General features: G+C 38.1%; 2 protein-coding genes across 24 annotated transcripts in view; one reads left to right on the forward strand and one right to left on the reverse strand.

The window, feature by feature from the left end:
* CCDC122 (coiled-coil domain containing 122) overlaps positions 1–15107 on the reverse strand; it is an 82016-nt gene that overhangs the window by 28404 nt on the left and 38505 nt on the right. For 13 of the 22 annotated variants that reach the window (XM_032496108.1, XM_032496106.1, XM_032496103.1 and 10 more), the window contains one exon: positions 9726–9810. The exons of 4 other annotated variants lie outside the window; for them this stretch is intronic. In XM_032496108.1, coding sequence (XP_032351999.1) covers positions 9726–9744 — 19 coding nt within the window. In that variant the 5' untranslated portion in view covers positions 9745–9810. Of the gene's footprint in view, positions 1–2642; positions 2887–2912; positions 3011–3202; positions 3308–3655; positions 3707–9725; positions 9822–15107 lie in introns of those variants that run through there. 5 more of the 22 variants (XM_032496092.1, XM_032496102.1, XM_032496104.1 and 2 more) reach the window with 5 other exon arrangements.
* On the forward strand, positions 3084–14809 carry LACC1 (laccase domain containing 1). 2 transcript variants are annotated; one of them, XM_032496088.1, is made up of 7 exons: positions 3084–3308; positions 4432–5037; positions 5677–5855; positions 6593–6758; positions 9534–9759; positions 10872–11032; positions 12020–14809. In XM_032496088.1, exons 2-6 carry the CDS (start codon positions 4488–4490, stop codon positions 11029–11031), a joined length of 1281 nt encoding a protein of 426 aa, XP_032351979.1. In that variant the 5' UTR covers positions 3084–3308; positions 4432–4487; the 3' UTR covers position 11032; positions 12020–14809. The 2 variants fall into 2 exon arrangements, with proteins under 2 accessions (XP_032351979.1, XP_032351978.1); XM_032496087.1 differs by having other exon boundaries at positions 3237–3372.

Below are 15107 nucleotides of genomic sequence, written 5' to 3' on the forward strand. Positions count from 1 at the left end.
CACCTGGAGCCGCCGTTAGAGGCCAGGAAAGCTTTGAAGGGAGCACGGTCCTGACAACATCTTGATTTAAGACTTCTGCCTCTATAATGATGAGAGAGCACCTTTTTGTTGTTTCAAGCCATCTAGTTTGTGGTGATTTGTTATGGCGAACTTAGGAAACTAACATGAGCTTTTCACAAGGATATTTGCATGTTACATGTCTTTTTCGGGAAGGACTCATAAACTCTACCGTAAATGTCTTAAAAACAACTGTTCCCAGTTTTTTTAAATTCTAATTGTTTTCACAAGAAGGATTTACATGGTGATGTAAGAATATCTGGGGATTTTTCCAATGGTTCCCCTTAATAGCCAAGCACTATCTCTGCCCACAAAAAGTTCTAAGTCTCCGTGAAGGAAACACCCATAGTGAAATAATGAAAATGCAGAGGTACAGGAGATGCTCTCTTGGTCTACCTACACTTAACCCAAATCCATTAACTCATTCTGTTTTCTTTGTAAATCACAAGCTAATTCCCACATCATGCTGAATGCTGAAGGGTAAGGAAGCTACCCTCCAGGGAGTCCGCCCACTCCTGCTCCTACCAGTTGACTCATACAGTGACAATGTCACTGGTGTTTGTTCTCCAAACCTGTTTATGCCAGTTGTACTTCTCATTATGCTTTCATAATTTAATTAAATATTAGGTAAACCAATGAAATAAAGTTGTTGTCCCTTGAAAGTCTGTGTTTAATATTTTGGAAAGACCCAATTAAGGTTACTTGTTTGAATGTGTGCGATAACTAAAAAGATTATAAAGAAGAAATCTGCACTAAGATTGCTTCTCAAGTGTCTTTAAATTATCTTCCTCTTAAAGGAACAAAATCGTGGGACATCTTAGCTGATGTTTAGAGGTGTAATTTATGGAAGAGAGACGAGGCAGAACTCTATAATCAGAAGGCCATGTGCAAAGAAAAGGCCTTGGACTTTCTCAACAGATTAACAAACAAGTACACGGTTGTTCTAGGTTAAAGTAAAATGTTTAAGGTATTATGTTAATACTTTTCATGGCTCTGGTTGAACTGACTTTCCTTTTAAACAGCTTTATTTAGATATAAAATATGTACTATCAAGTTCATCTTTATAAAGTGTATATAACTTAATGTTTAAATAACTTTTTCAATTTATTGCTTGGTTATGGGTCCAGATTGCATCTATGAGAGAGCTTTTCCTGTGTGGACAAATTACTAAAGAAGAAGCAAGTTAATTCTGCGTGGTGAGGGGATGGAGATTCAAGGAAGGCTGTTTGAGCTTGAAGGGTCTGGAACAAGTAACAATTAAATAAGCATATAAAGAGAAAGGTGTTCTAAGTAGAAGAAACAGCATTATGTAAAGGATGAAATTATGTGGCCTTCCAAGAACAGCCTTTAGTTTGAGTGGCTTGTTGTGAGTTGTTGTTGAAGAGGGAAGTGTTTTTTCAAAACTGATTATCCATCTGAATCATATATAAGGATTAAAACAAAACAAAAAGCGAAGCAAAACATGCGCAGACCCGACACCCAGAGTTTCTGATTCAAATGTTTATCTGGAGTGAGGGGGAGGGGCACGTCCCTAGATTTACGTTTTTTTGTTAAGTTCCACTTTAGTTCTTAGTTTTGATGTGTACTCAGGATCAGGAGCCACTGGAGTGAGGGGGAATGGGGATGAGGAAAGAGAGTGTGAGAAGATGAGGCCATAGTCTAAAAGCAGATGGTGGAAGGAAATGGTATGTAAATACAATATAATAACAAACTTTCTCCTTCCTGACAGCTTCTCTATTTTGAAATATTTCCTTTTTAACCTTTTACTGTTACTGTTGCATTAAAGAGAATGAATTCCCACCATTATCTATAAAAACAGATAAATATTTTACAGCTTTGTAATAAAAGACCTCTTGCTTACAGTAATATTTAACATCAAACAAGCTCAGGGCAGAGTGCACCTTCCCATCAGGTGTACCATATACCACTCAGGGTTCTTAACAAATGTCCAGCAAAAATAATGAAAATACAAATTTTGACAAAAACATCTGCCAGATACTGAACAGTGGGCCCCTATTCTGGGTTGGTGACCCCATTCTCTAGTCAAATAGCATAGCAGCACTTGCCCGCTTCCAAGTGCTCTTCTAAACTCCCAAATATCTAAGATTCTTTCCTTCAGGTACACATTCTTCAGCACCTATCATCTGAATAACCATCAGAAAAAAAAGGGACTTTTCCTTTCATCATAACCAGTTCCACAGGACGCACCCTTTCTCCTACTCTTTGACGGTCGGAGATATTTTTTGCCTTCCATATACATAGTAGCTGTTAAATATTTTTAAATAAATGAATGTTATACTCTTTGAGGGCAGAAAAAGGATTCTAATTTGCATCCTTATCACCATTCTAAGGGCCAGTGCCTTCTAATTTTCTACTCGTGGCATATATTTTAAAAGGGCACACAGGACATGCGTTTGTCAACACGAATGAACAGGCTGAGCTGTAAAAGAGTCCAGTCAGCAAGTTAGGCGGGATCAGCAAAAAGGAAAGGAGGGTTCAGCCAACTTGTTTCTGGAAACAAAGCAAGACAGAAGGGGCCCGGGGGAGAGAAAGAAAAATCCGCCAAGGAGGCCCATTAATTGAACCTTGGATGGGACACAGTGCCAAGTGCTGCCGTAATGAGGTCCTCGGGCCTGGCTCTGGTGAAGAAACCAAGTGTGACAACCGCGCTGCTGGGCCGGCCTCTCGTCGTGGCGCGACGGGGAGCGCGGCCGTGGGCCAGGGGCTTCCCTCGGCGCCGGGAAGGGAGGCGGCGACCCACCCCAGGCCGCTCGGCCGCGCGCCCCGTCGGGAGGCCCGCCCCGCTCCCCTCGCGGCCCGCCCGGCCCCGCCCGGCCTCCTGCCCGCGGACACGCCTGGCTCCGGCCTCACGGCCCGTCAGCCGCTCGGGTTCCCGTTCCTCCTCCCGGCGCGGGGCCGCGGGTGCGGGCTGACGGCCGCCTGACCCGGAACTGCTGACGTTTCCCCCGCGCTCGGCGCCTCCCCCTCCCCCCCCCCCCCGGATCCCGCCGCCCTCCCTGCGCCCTGGCGGCCGTGCCTCGGCGCGGTCGGGCGAATGAGGCGGCTGAGGCGGCTGAGGCGGGACGGGCGCCGCCCACACAGCCGCGGGCACCCGCCTTCGGACCCCCAGGGTACATGCTCGCACCTCGCGGTTTCGTTCCGGCTCAGGACCGGCGTGGAGGGCGGCAGAGTGTGCAGAGTGCGCAACCAAAAGTGACCTGCGGCAAGGCGGGGACGAAGAACAGCCTTGGGTGCGCGTCCGACGGTCAAAAAGTCCCGAAGGGGCGGGAGAAGCCGGTGCAGGTGTCCGGGCAGGTGGGGGAATCGGTGCCCCCTCCCCCAGCGGGGGCCGAGCGCGGACCTGGCGGTGACAGGCGCTGTGTGGCTTTTCACAGTGCAGAGGGAGGGGGTTAGGAGTGGCGGCAGGAGAAAACCGTCCTGGCAACGGGGGTGGGGGATGGTCACCAGAGAGACTGGCAGCCTGGGGTGGGAGGGCAGTGCTGGGGGTGAGAAAACCTACTCAGGGGCAGTGAATAGGAGAGTAGGTAGGATGCACTCCTGATCCGAATCGCAGTTGCTTTTGTGATAACTGCCGTACCTGAGTGTGAATCTTGGGGGGAAATGTATCAGTCATCTCTGCTATTCTCTCCTAAGAAAGCAATTAAAAAAAAAAATTGACAAATAGTTGATTGCCAATAGTATATTCGTTTCCAGTGTACAATATAGTGATTCAGTACTTTATAGGTTATACTCCATTTAAAGTTATTATAAAATATTGGCAGTATTCCCTGTGCTGTACTATATATTCTGTATCTTACTTATTTTACACGTGTTAGTTGGTACCTCTTAACCCCCCTTTCTCTTTAACCACTAGTTTGTTCTCTATATCTGAGTCTGTTTCTGAAAACAAACAAAAACAACCCTGCAGTTTTTAAATACAGCTCCTTTTAACCCACTGAACTTAGGGCCCAGATATTTCATATGAAGGGATGTGATCTAACATGCCAGTCACCTCAGGATAATGATATATCAATAAGTTGACAGCCTGTAATTAAAAAACAGGACTTGGTCAAGTCAACAAGCAATTCCCTGCTTAAAATTTGCTATCTGAAAAAACAAAACAAAAACTGTTCTTCTGCGGAAAAGATGTAAAGTACTTTCACAAAATGAATTAAGAGATGGCTTTGCTTTCATTGTCATTGTTCTCATGACAAATAGTGGACTGGCTTTTCTGGGAGGAGTCTAGATTCATTACTTTGGTTACATTCTAAAATCAATGCAACTCTTCTTTTTATCCATCCGTAAACTTCTGTTGTAACTATATAGAGATTGATATAATTTTGTATTCCTACTTAAGCTAATTTTTCTTTTCAGGTGAGTTTTAGGGGACACAAAAATCTGTTTTAAAGAATTTTGTACAGTATTGAAGGATGGCAGAAGCAGTGTTGATTGATCTCTTTGGCTTGAAACTGAACTCTCAGAAAAACTGTCATCAGGCATTACTAAAGACATTGAATTCCATCAGAAACCACCACAGTGCCAAGGCCAAGTTCCTTTGCATAATGTGTTGCAGTAACATCAGTTGTGACCATGATAATTGTGAATTAGAAACAAGCAATGGATTATCAACTCTCTTAAGAGAATTTGAGACTGTTAGCAATCCCAGCATGGCTGCCTCTTTGTATACCATTAAACAAAAAATTGATGAAAAAAATTTGAGCAGCATTAAGGTAATTGTGCCTGCGCACCGGAAGACAATAATGAAGGCATTTATTGATCAACTCTTCACTGATGTTTACAATTTTGAGTTTGAAGACTTAGAGATGACTTTGAGGGGAGGTCTTTTGAAACAATCTACTGAAACGAACACGATCACAGCTCAAGAACAAGAAGCAATCCGGAATGAAATAGAAACATATTTGAGAAGTTTGCCAGCACTGAAAGGAGAATTAACCATTATCACATCTCCTTTGATCTCAGGTATGTTAAACACTATCTGTAGATGTGAAAAGCCAGTCTTTTTTTACAGGTAGTTCACCTCTTTTCCCTTCTTTCTTTTGTAGACTGTTGTGAGCTTATGCTCATTAGCATCAGTTACAACATGGGAGTGTCATGGGTGGCCTTGTAGTGTCAGGGGTGTCAAGGGATAGTCCCTTGAAAGCCACCCTAAGTAAATAAATTCACTTTATGCAAATTCAGCTTTAAGACAAATCCCCTAGCCTTCCTTTTAAATGAGATTTATGACCCTAAGCATCTCCTGCTTAGAAATTCTGAAACCTTAACTCGCTGGTGCTTTTCCAGAGGAGTGAAATTTAAAACAGTCAATCTTACTTCTTGGATAAAGGATATTTACTGTGGTTTATATGCTGTTGGTTATAACAAAGACAAATGGGACAAAAGGTACCCTTTGAAGAGCAATAATCCCACAGGGAAGGTAAAACAAGCTCAAAGCAGTATGCAATAAGAATAGATGGAGGTACAAAGGGCTATAGAAATTAGAAGTCATATAACTAATGTAGGTTGACGTGATCAGGGGAAGTCTTAATGAGCGACTGGGTTTGTAATGCTTTATAGCTTTTGTATAGCATGTTTTTAATCTTCAATACTTATCTTCAACAGATATTTTCATACACGGATTTACTACAAGAGCAGGTGGCATATCTTACATACCAACTCTTAGCTCCTTCAATCTCTTCAGTAGTTCCAAACGAAGAGATCCCAAGGTCGTCGTTCAAGAAAATCTGCGTAGGTTGGGGAATGCCGCAGGATTTAATGCGAAGAAATTTTACCGAATAAAAGTAAAATTTTGTTTCTTATTTTGGAAGCTCTAAAGTGTATTTTGGACTCTGCTAATGACTGCATGGACTTTAAATAAGCTATTTAACTTTTGCATCTGGTGTTTATCTAAAATTTAGGATCATGCTTGTGATTGTTTTTCTTAGAGCTATACATTGTAGCCTAAAGATCAGTTCTACATATTTCACTTGGAGCTCCTCACCTCTAAAAGGACAGTTAATTCTCAGAGTATAGTACCACTACCCTTTTTGATTTAGAATGAAACTTCCTGAATGGTAGGAGAGAAAGGCCATTATTTTCTAAATCAACACTAAGAGGAACTAGGGTACAGTTGGTGAGATAATTGTTTCCTATAGAATTCCAGCTTTACTTGACTCCAGGAAAAGTAAAACTATCATTGATTTGCTAATTTAATTTCTTTCAATAAATTGGTACTTTGTGGAAATTACTGCAAGTAGAGATTTACCCCATCTCTAGTGGGAGGTGTTCATGATGGATGGTCTATTTTGAATTTTTAAATGTTAAAGTTTGCTTTGAATAAAATATGCAGACATTAGCATACCAGAGATAAATAAGTAAATTTGTTATCTTATCATATACCTATGGAAGTGATATATTTTATGAATGCTAGTAATCTTAAACTGGTTATATAATTTTGTACAAAACTACCTTCAGAAAAGCTTATGGCATGAGAAATTTTTATTTTCAAAATATTTTTATCTCACATCTTTGGGATTAGACTGATCATGCCAATGATGTCTGGATTATGGGGAGGAAGGAGCCTGAATCTTATGATGGAATCACCACAAATCAAAGAGGAGTCACAATAGCAGCGCTTGGTGCTGACTGTATACCGATAGTTTTTGCAGATCCTGTCAAGAAAGCATGTGGGGTTGCTCACTCTGGTAAGTGGACTTAATTAAAGCTTCTAGGGTTTGACCAATTTTTTTAGCACAGGAAAAGGTATAATTTCTTTCTGATGGACATTACAAATAGTTGATTACTTCACATGGTGCTAAGGGTAAGACAGGGTAGAGCTGGCACACTCATGATAGGAGCAGGTAAAAGGAATGCCTAAGTCACATTATGTGACTCAGAGTATAATTCCCAAAGAAAGCAGTACCTGGGCTGATTTGGGGGATATTTGTAGGATTTAGCTAGGTATCAGTGTTTCTGGGACAAGGGTGCTGTTAACATTTGGGGCAAGATAGTTTACATTGCAGACAAAGTTTGCTTGGCTTTTGAAATTCTTAATGCCAGTAGCACTCCCACGAATAAAAAAAAAAGAGCCTCCATGCTTTTCAAAACACTCCCAGGGGGTTGTACTGCCTCTAGTTGAGAACCCTTGAGGGCTAGGCCATAGGGAATAGGAAGGTGAGACATTAGATATGTCACAGGAGGGTGTCCTTGATGATTCAGAAGCATGTGTAAAGGTATGGAGGTAAGAAAAAACAAGATATGTTTGAAAAATTGCATTTAGTTTAATATGCTGTAGGCTAGTGACTTTACTCTCTAAAGATAAGAACAAAGAAGAATTTTTAGGTGCTATGTTGTGTTAGGTTATGGAATTTTGTTTTCTGCAGGTTTTTAAAAATACTATTTAGATTATCCAGTGGTTAGGATTCTACGTAAAATGAGGAATGATCTTTTGGATTTTCTTCTGCTTGTAAATCTATGACTACTTTGCTTTTTAGATGACAGATAAATAAGAAAATGGAGTGTTTTCTTTTGATCTAGCTAGAGTAATGAAGTTGGATAACTACAAGTCATGGTTAATATTTGACATTGTCAAAAGTTATTTAAAATTTGAGTCTCAGTTATTGGACATAAAACGGGAATATTATTTGTAATTTGTTACTTCCTAGGTTTTGAAACATTACGTTTAAAAGATAAATGAAACAGTCTTGCAAAAGAACAACATTAGATGTCTCACACTTTTTGATTTCAAAACTTGTTATAAAGCTATAGTAATCAAATCAGTATATATGGTACTGCCAAAGAGACAGACACATAGACCAATGGAATTGAATATACAGCCCAGAAATAACCCCTTACATATGTAGTCTAATGATTTTTGACAAAGTACCTAGACTGTACAATGGAGAAAGGACAGTCTCTTTAGCAAATGGTGCTGGGAAAACTGGATAGTCATATGCAAAAGAATAATGTTGCATCCTCATCTTACATCACATATAAAACTTAAAATGGATCAAAGATCCAAATGTAAGAGTTAAAGCTATAAAATGCATAGAAGAAAACATACGTGTAAATCCTCGTGATCTTGATTAGACAATGGTTTCTTAGATATGACACCAAAAGCCCAAGCAACAAAAGTAAAAGTAGATAAACTGGATTCCATCAAAATGAAAAACTTCTGTGCATCAAAGGACACAATCAACAAAGTGAAAAGTCAACCCACAGGATGAGAGAAAATATTTGCAATTCATGTATCTAATAAGGGGTTAATATTCAGAGTGAATAAAGAACTCCTACAACTCAGCAACAACCATAAAAGACAACTTGATAAAAAAACAGGTAATGACTTCAGTAGACCTTTCTCCAAAGATGATATGCAAATGGCCAATAAGCATGTGAAAAGTTGCCCAATCTCTAATAATGTGGGAAATGTCGATCAAAACCACAATGAGATATCAACTCACACCCATAGCGATGGCTAATATTAAAAAATTTTTTTGAAAATACATATTGGTGAGGCTGGGGAGAAATTGGATCCATGCTGCACTATTGGCGGGAGTATAAAATGGTTCAGCTGCCATGGAAAACAATATGATGGTTCTTGAAAAATTTTTAAGTAGAATTATCTTATTACCCAGTAATTCCACTTCTTGAGTATACATGCAAAAGAATTGAAAGCAAGATTTTGACATTTGCACACCATGCTCATAGCAGAATTATTCATAATAGCTAAGAGGTAGAAGCAACCCACATGTCCACCAATGACTGAATAGACAAGCAAAATATATACGATGGAATAATATTCAGCCTTAATGAGGAAGGAAATCCTGAAACAAGTGACAACATGAAAGAATCTTGAGGATATTATGCAAGTGAAATAAGCCAGTTGCGAAAAGACAAATACTGAATGATTCTACTTACACGAGGTGCCTAGAGTAGTCAAATTCATAGGTACAGAAAGATGAATGGTGGTTGCCAGGGACTGGGAAAGGTGGAAAGAGGGGAGTTCTCGTTTAATGGGTATAGGGTTTTAGTTTTGCAAAATGAAAAAATTCTAGAGATTGGTTGCACAGTAATGTGGATTGGCTTAATACTACTGAAATGTACACTTGAAAACAGTTTAAATGGTAAATTTTATGTTATTTATTTTTCCCCACATTTCTTAAAAATGTGACAAAAAAAAAAGTGAAGGAGAGAAGACTAAAGATATAATCCCAGTGGAAACTGAAAGTACAGACCATTTTAAAAAGGAAGAGGAATGTCTCTCTTGTGTCAGATGCTTTGTATAAAATGCTGCATTTAAAAACTAGTATTTTAATTATTTAATTGATTATTTAGCTTAATTAATTTGGTGATTCATTTACAATTTCCAGGTTTTGAAAAATACAGGAACTGCCTCATTTTTAACTTAGATATAAGCTATGGTGAAGTTTTGTGATGTTTCAACTTTGCTTATCTCTTTTGCTTCCTGTTATATTCCCCAGGTTGGAGAGGTACTCTGTTAGGCATTGCTACGGCTACAGTGAACGCTATGGTAGCAGAATACGGCTGTAGTTTAGAAGACATTATCGTTGTACTGGGGCCTTCAGTAGGACCTTGCTGTTTCACTCTGCCAAGGGAATCAGCAAAGGCATTTCATAATCTTGATCCTGGATGTGTACAGCGACTTGACTCACCAAATCCCCATGTTGACATCCGTAAAGCCACCAGGTATGTTCGACTTCAGTCCAGAACTGCAAGTTTGGTTATTTCTTATTCCTTCTAAAATGAAAATTATTTTAGGGAACAATCAGTAACTCCAAAGAAAAATTCAGGTGGCAGGTGTTTAAGTAGCTGACATACACTCTTAGACAAAAACTCATTTTCAATATGAAATCTTTTCTCATTTAAGTTTGAATAACAGAAATCTTCCAGTATCTCTTATTGATTTACAAGTGAAGGAAGAAACAGTTGGCATTTAGTTATAAGAGATCTACTTTAACTTCATATAGAAAAGTTGGTACTTTTGTAGGGAAAAAAATGGCACTTCACAGCCATTCCTCAGCTGAATTCTCCTAAATATAATAAACTATCAGGAAGCTAATGTTTAAAAATTATTCTTATTCTCTAATTAAATAGAGGAATATATTTTTCAGCAAAAAATATTAGATAATATAAACACACAGTCACTTTCAAGTTCTTTATGGTCCCTTGTATTTTTGAGCTTATGAAGTTTTGCTATTAATAGTTATTAAAAATTGTTTGTCACTTCTACAAAGGAAAATTGATGTCTGATTTGATTCGAGTAGTGCAACCTTACCCAGATTCCGCCTCATTTAGTACATAAGTTAGAAAGGATTGAAACAGATTCTTAAACGTGACTTGTGGAATAAGACTCGTTAATTTATAGTCATGTTTCATACCATAAAGTGTTTATGGAGAAGCAAGTTTTCTGTGAAAAATCTGGTTAATAGGAGGCAAGGATATGGGAGAGCCAGATGACTACAAAGCATGGTCTGTCTGAATCAAGTGAATCTTGTCTCCAAATACCCTGGTAACCATAGAAGTTTCTTCTCAAATGCATACTTGATTTTGATTATAAAACAGATTTGTCTGCAGGGCAACGTGGAGGTTGTATACTTCACATATGAACTTAGGTAATAAATGGTGATGAAATGTACCGTTTCCTGACAGGACAGTCCCTGTTCTGTAAATGAATAACAATTTGCATTGTTCCAAGCAGATCTTTCCCAGAATTCTTTTATACCAACATCCATACTTTTTTCATATTGCTTTGGCTATTAATAAACTCTTTCTGTCTTTTGAAATACGTGTATCCTAAGGATTCTTCTAGAACGAGGAGGAATTCTACCGCAGAATATTCAGGACCAGAACCAAGATCTCAGCCTCTGTACATCCTGCCATCCTGACAAGTTTTTCTCCCATATCCGAGATGGTCTTAACTTTGGTACACAGATTGGCTTCATATCAATTAGGGAATGAGGTACAGCAAGGTTCTCCCTTCCCCTCCCCTTCCTTTTCCTTCCTTCCTCTTTCCACCTTTCTCTCCCCTCATTTTTGAAAAGAATTATATTTTACTCCTTTATTCCTATAGGAACAATTAATTTCCTACTTTTGAGTGAAGCAATAGTGGTAGAAATTTAATTTTCAGTGGCACACTCTAAATATAAAGAGCAGCCAGTCCTTTCCCTGGATAATGAAGAAGAATCAGGCAGACATATATTAAAAGTATAAAAATAAAATAATTTTTGGTTTAAAAATCCTGTATGGATGCCATTCAGCTCTCCTATGTACTTGGCGTCTGTAATTTCCTGTCATAACGTCCTTCGACTTTTCTTTTTTTATTCTTTTTATTTTTGAGAAGAAATCTTTGCATAGAAATTCTAAATTCTATAATAATAAGAAATCCACACATACACAGACTTGCTTGATTTTCAAGTAGATTTCCAACTGATTATAGCAGGAATTGGCCAATTTTCATTAAAGGGCCAGATGGTACATATTTTAGGCTTTGTGGGACATGCAGTCTCTGTCTCAGCTATTCAACTTTTTATTGTAGAGCAGAAGCAGACCGGAGCAATACAGAAACAAATGAGTATGGCTGTTTCAATAAAACTTTATTTACAAAAAAAACCAGCTGAGGGGCCAGAGTTGGTACACAGGCTGTATAGTTTGCTGACACCTGATCTACAGTTATAGAGTAAGATAGAGTTTAATTTCATTAAATTGGTATTTATTACAGGGTTTTTAAAGAGTTATACAAAAATATTTCATAATAGTGATTTAGCACAGACCTATTAACAAATGTCTGATTTTCCTTAAGTTTACTTTTAACTGAGTTATTTTTAGTTTTTACAATGTCTTTAACTCTTTAGTATACAAAAGACTTTAACAGACTTAATAATTGTTACTTTGATATTTTACCAGCACCAGTAACGGTCTCATACTTGATTTCTGTGTATTTTTACAGGTACTTGACTAGATTTTTGCCTGCTTCCTGCTTCCTTCCATAGTGATTGTAAAAGAGAAATTTAACTGTTTGGTGTACTTAAAACCAAAAGGATTATAATGGATAATTCATCTTTAGGATACATTTTCATTATTGTCCACAGCATTATGATTTTCCTTGATTCTAACAATAACTGACAAAAATCAGCATAATGTAGCTTATATGTTATACAGATGAGGATTATTCTTAAAAGTTGTTCTCTGTATTTGTCACATAAATCAGGAATAGGTCTGTTCAGTTCATTATTTATTGGGAATGCCTTTATCTGTCAAGTGTTGTATGAATCATAGGTGAAATCAAGATGAGTAAGACTTTTTCCTCTGAGTCTAATGCAGTGGAGGAGATAAACACTTTTAACACTTAAGTTTAATCTTAATAGCAGAAGAGTACAGGAGAAAGAAGGATTAATTTTGTCTAGAAAGTGGGATAGAGAAGATATTACAGAGAAAATGGCTTATCACATGGGCCCAAAATATGTAAAGGCTTTTGACAAATAAAGAACAACCATAACAGGTAGAAGGACTACCATCAACTAGGGCATGAAACTCAAAGTGGATGATAACATGTTCTAGAAAGAGAAGGGTGTGGGCGAGAGTTACTGGAAAAACAGGTTGGAAATGGATTAGTTAGGGTCTTGAATGCCATGCCAAAGAGTCTGGAGTTCATTTTCCTGGCAAAGAGTAGTCATAGAAAGTTGGAGAGTGTTTCTGTGTCCTTGGCCTTATATTAAACAGGATGGATTTCACTTGTGAGGGACCAAAGCAGAGAGATTAATTAAAAGGCAGTCAAAATACTTTAAAAAAGAATTATGGAAACCTGAATGCAGTGGAAATTAAAATAGAGGAGAGAGTAGGTGGATTAGAGAGACATTTGGTGAAATGTCCAGATCCTGGTACTAAATCATGGAGAGGGTAGGTGAGGAAGAGTGGGGAAGTCGCTGATGATGACGCAGACTCTTGGCTGACTACCTCGAGTGGCAGCAAAGACGGGGAGGAGGTTGGGACAAGTGGGAGGGATAATGAGGTTGATACACAGACTGAAATACCCCAGGATGGAAATATGTGGTCAATAATTAGAAATAGAGACCTGGAACCTAGGAGAGAGCTGGGGGTGGGGGGGAAGACATTTGGGAGTTGGCTTTGCAGAGACGATGCCTGAGTCAGCTGGAGTAGGCTGGATCATCTGGGCAGAAATACAGGGTGAGAGAAAAGGAAGTCCAAGGATGAACCCTCATAAGAACACTTGCATTTAAGAACAAGAAGCTGAACCAGTAAAATAGAGTAATCCTAGAAGAGAAAAATTGAGAAGAGTCGTTTTGAAGAAAGAAGCCAGCATAGATGTGAGAGATGCTCAAAAAGAAATCTTCAGAAAGAAAATAAAATGAGGACTGAGAAGAAGCCAATGGATTAACCATATTAAGCTGTTCTACGGGTAGTGGTGGTGGAGTCAGATTTCAGTGCTTTGAGGGTGAGGATGCGTCAGTGCTGACTCTTTGCCAATATTTACTAGAGAAAATAAAGCACCAGGGTATTTTGAAGGAAGGGGTATGTATATGTACATAAGTTTTATGGGGGGATGAATAGTTTTAAGTGTATTTGTAGGCTGAAGAAAGGAGTTAAGCTGTTTTCCTTTGGGAAGAATCGTATATATGGTACATATTTTTAATACAAATTAAGGGCACGTTGTACCTTAACAAGATTTCTTATTTCGTATGTATGTCTTTTCTGAATGTGCAGAAAGCTCTATTTGTTTGGTGCTTCTAAAGGGCTTTCATATCCATGACCTGATTTTACCTTTGTCATTACTCTGAAACGCACAGGTCAGGTGTTACCTTCTTATTCAGAGAGAAAACCCGAGCCTCTTTACAGTAGAGGGTGAAATCACGTAACTTGTGATGAAGTCAAGATTTGAACCCACATGTTGTGCCTCCAACTCATTTCAGATTTTACAGTTAATCAGTGCTATCTAAATTAAGGTTTTACAACTTTTTATTAAAATCACATATCCGTACAGTCAAAATTTTGTCGACGTATTCCAGTTTAAAAAATTTAGTTGTAGCCCTCAAGATTTAATATCCAGTGAAAGATGACCATCAATAAACCGACAATGTTAATACTGTGATATGTGTTGTAAGGTTGTCACAACTTAATACTTTGTTTAATTGTTCTATGCACCTCATAGCTCAGCGTGAAATTTACATGAAATGCCTCATTTTTTCTAATTTAGGGAAGGCATGAAATACAAATCATAGGATAGCAATTTCAAACTCATACAAATGTTCTTTTGTTTAATGGTAACAAGAAAGATTAAGGAATAATTCCACACATTGAGAAAGACTGATAATTTTCCAGTTCTTCACTGTGCATTATTTTGTTGAATTCAGGGTATTAGGCAGCCATATTTCATTTTATGCACCAAAATATTCCACAACCAAATAAAAATTATTTTTGACTATCTGTGATTTTGGATTGCCTGTGCCAGAGCATATAAAGTTGTCTGTATGCTGTTTTACTGAGTGAAAAGTATTGATTGAGTAACTCAGAACCAGAATGTAGGTCGTTAAGTAGTCATGTCTTATTGTCACAAAAAGATCTCTATCACTTTTAAGCATCTGTATATAGGTTTCTGGGACTTCTAGGGTGTACCCACATTGATGATTTTTAATAAGTTTTGTTTTCAATCTAAGCACTGTTATTAACTGCATATAAGTTGTCATTTTGTTAAGAAGAAAAATTAAATTTGTAAATCAGATAAGAATTCATGACTGTTACCTCCAAATATCACATTTAAAACTGAAATTTGCCTAATTGTAAATTTAAATTCTGAAGAATAGTGTACTGACTAAACATGATACACTCCATTGCTTTACAAAGTAAATGAAAAAAATGATTTTTCCACTAGGAGGTAGTGTTTCTACAAGTAACTACTCTGTTTCTTGGTATAAAGTTGAACCAATCTTAATCCCTGTATTTTATTTGTACAAAATTTTTTAAAAGGGCATTTAAAGGTCATTGCTCTTACTTTAGAGGTAACTTATTATGGTTCAAGC

Source organism: Camelus ferus, chromosome 14, assembly GCF_009834535.1.
Source record: "Camelus ferus isolate YT-003-E chromosome 14, BCGSAC_Cfer_1.0, whole genome shotgun sequence".
NCBI lineage: Eukaryota > Metazoa > Chordata > Mammalia > Artiodactyla > Camelidae > Camelus > Camelus ferus.

Coding starts and splice junctions, on each gene's coding strand:
- LACC1 (XM_032496088.1), top strand. CDS start 4,488: ATGGCAGAAGCAGTGTTGATTGATCTCTTTGGCTTGAAACTGAACTCT. Junction 5,038..5,676: donor CACATCTCCTTTGATCTCAG/GTATGTTAAACA, acceptor TATCTTCAACAG/ATATTTTCATACACGGATTT. Junction 5,856..6,592: donor AGAAATTTTACCGAATAAAA/GTAAAATTTTGT, acceptor CTTTGGGATTAG/ACTGATCATGCCAATGATGT.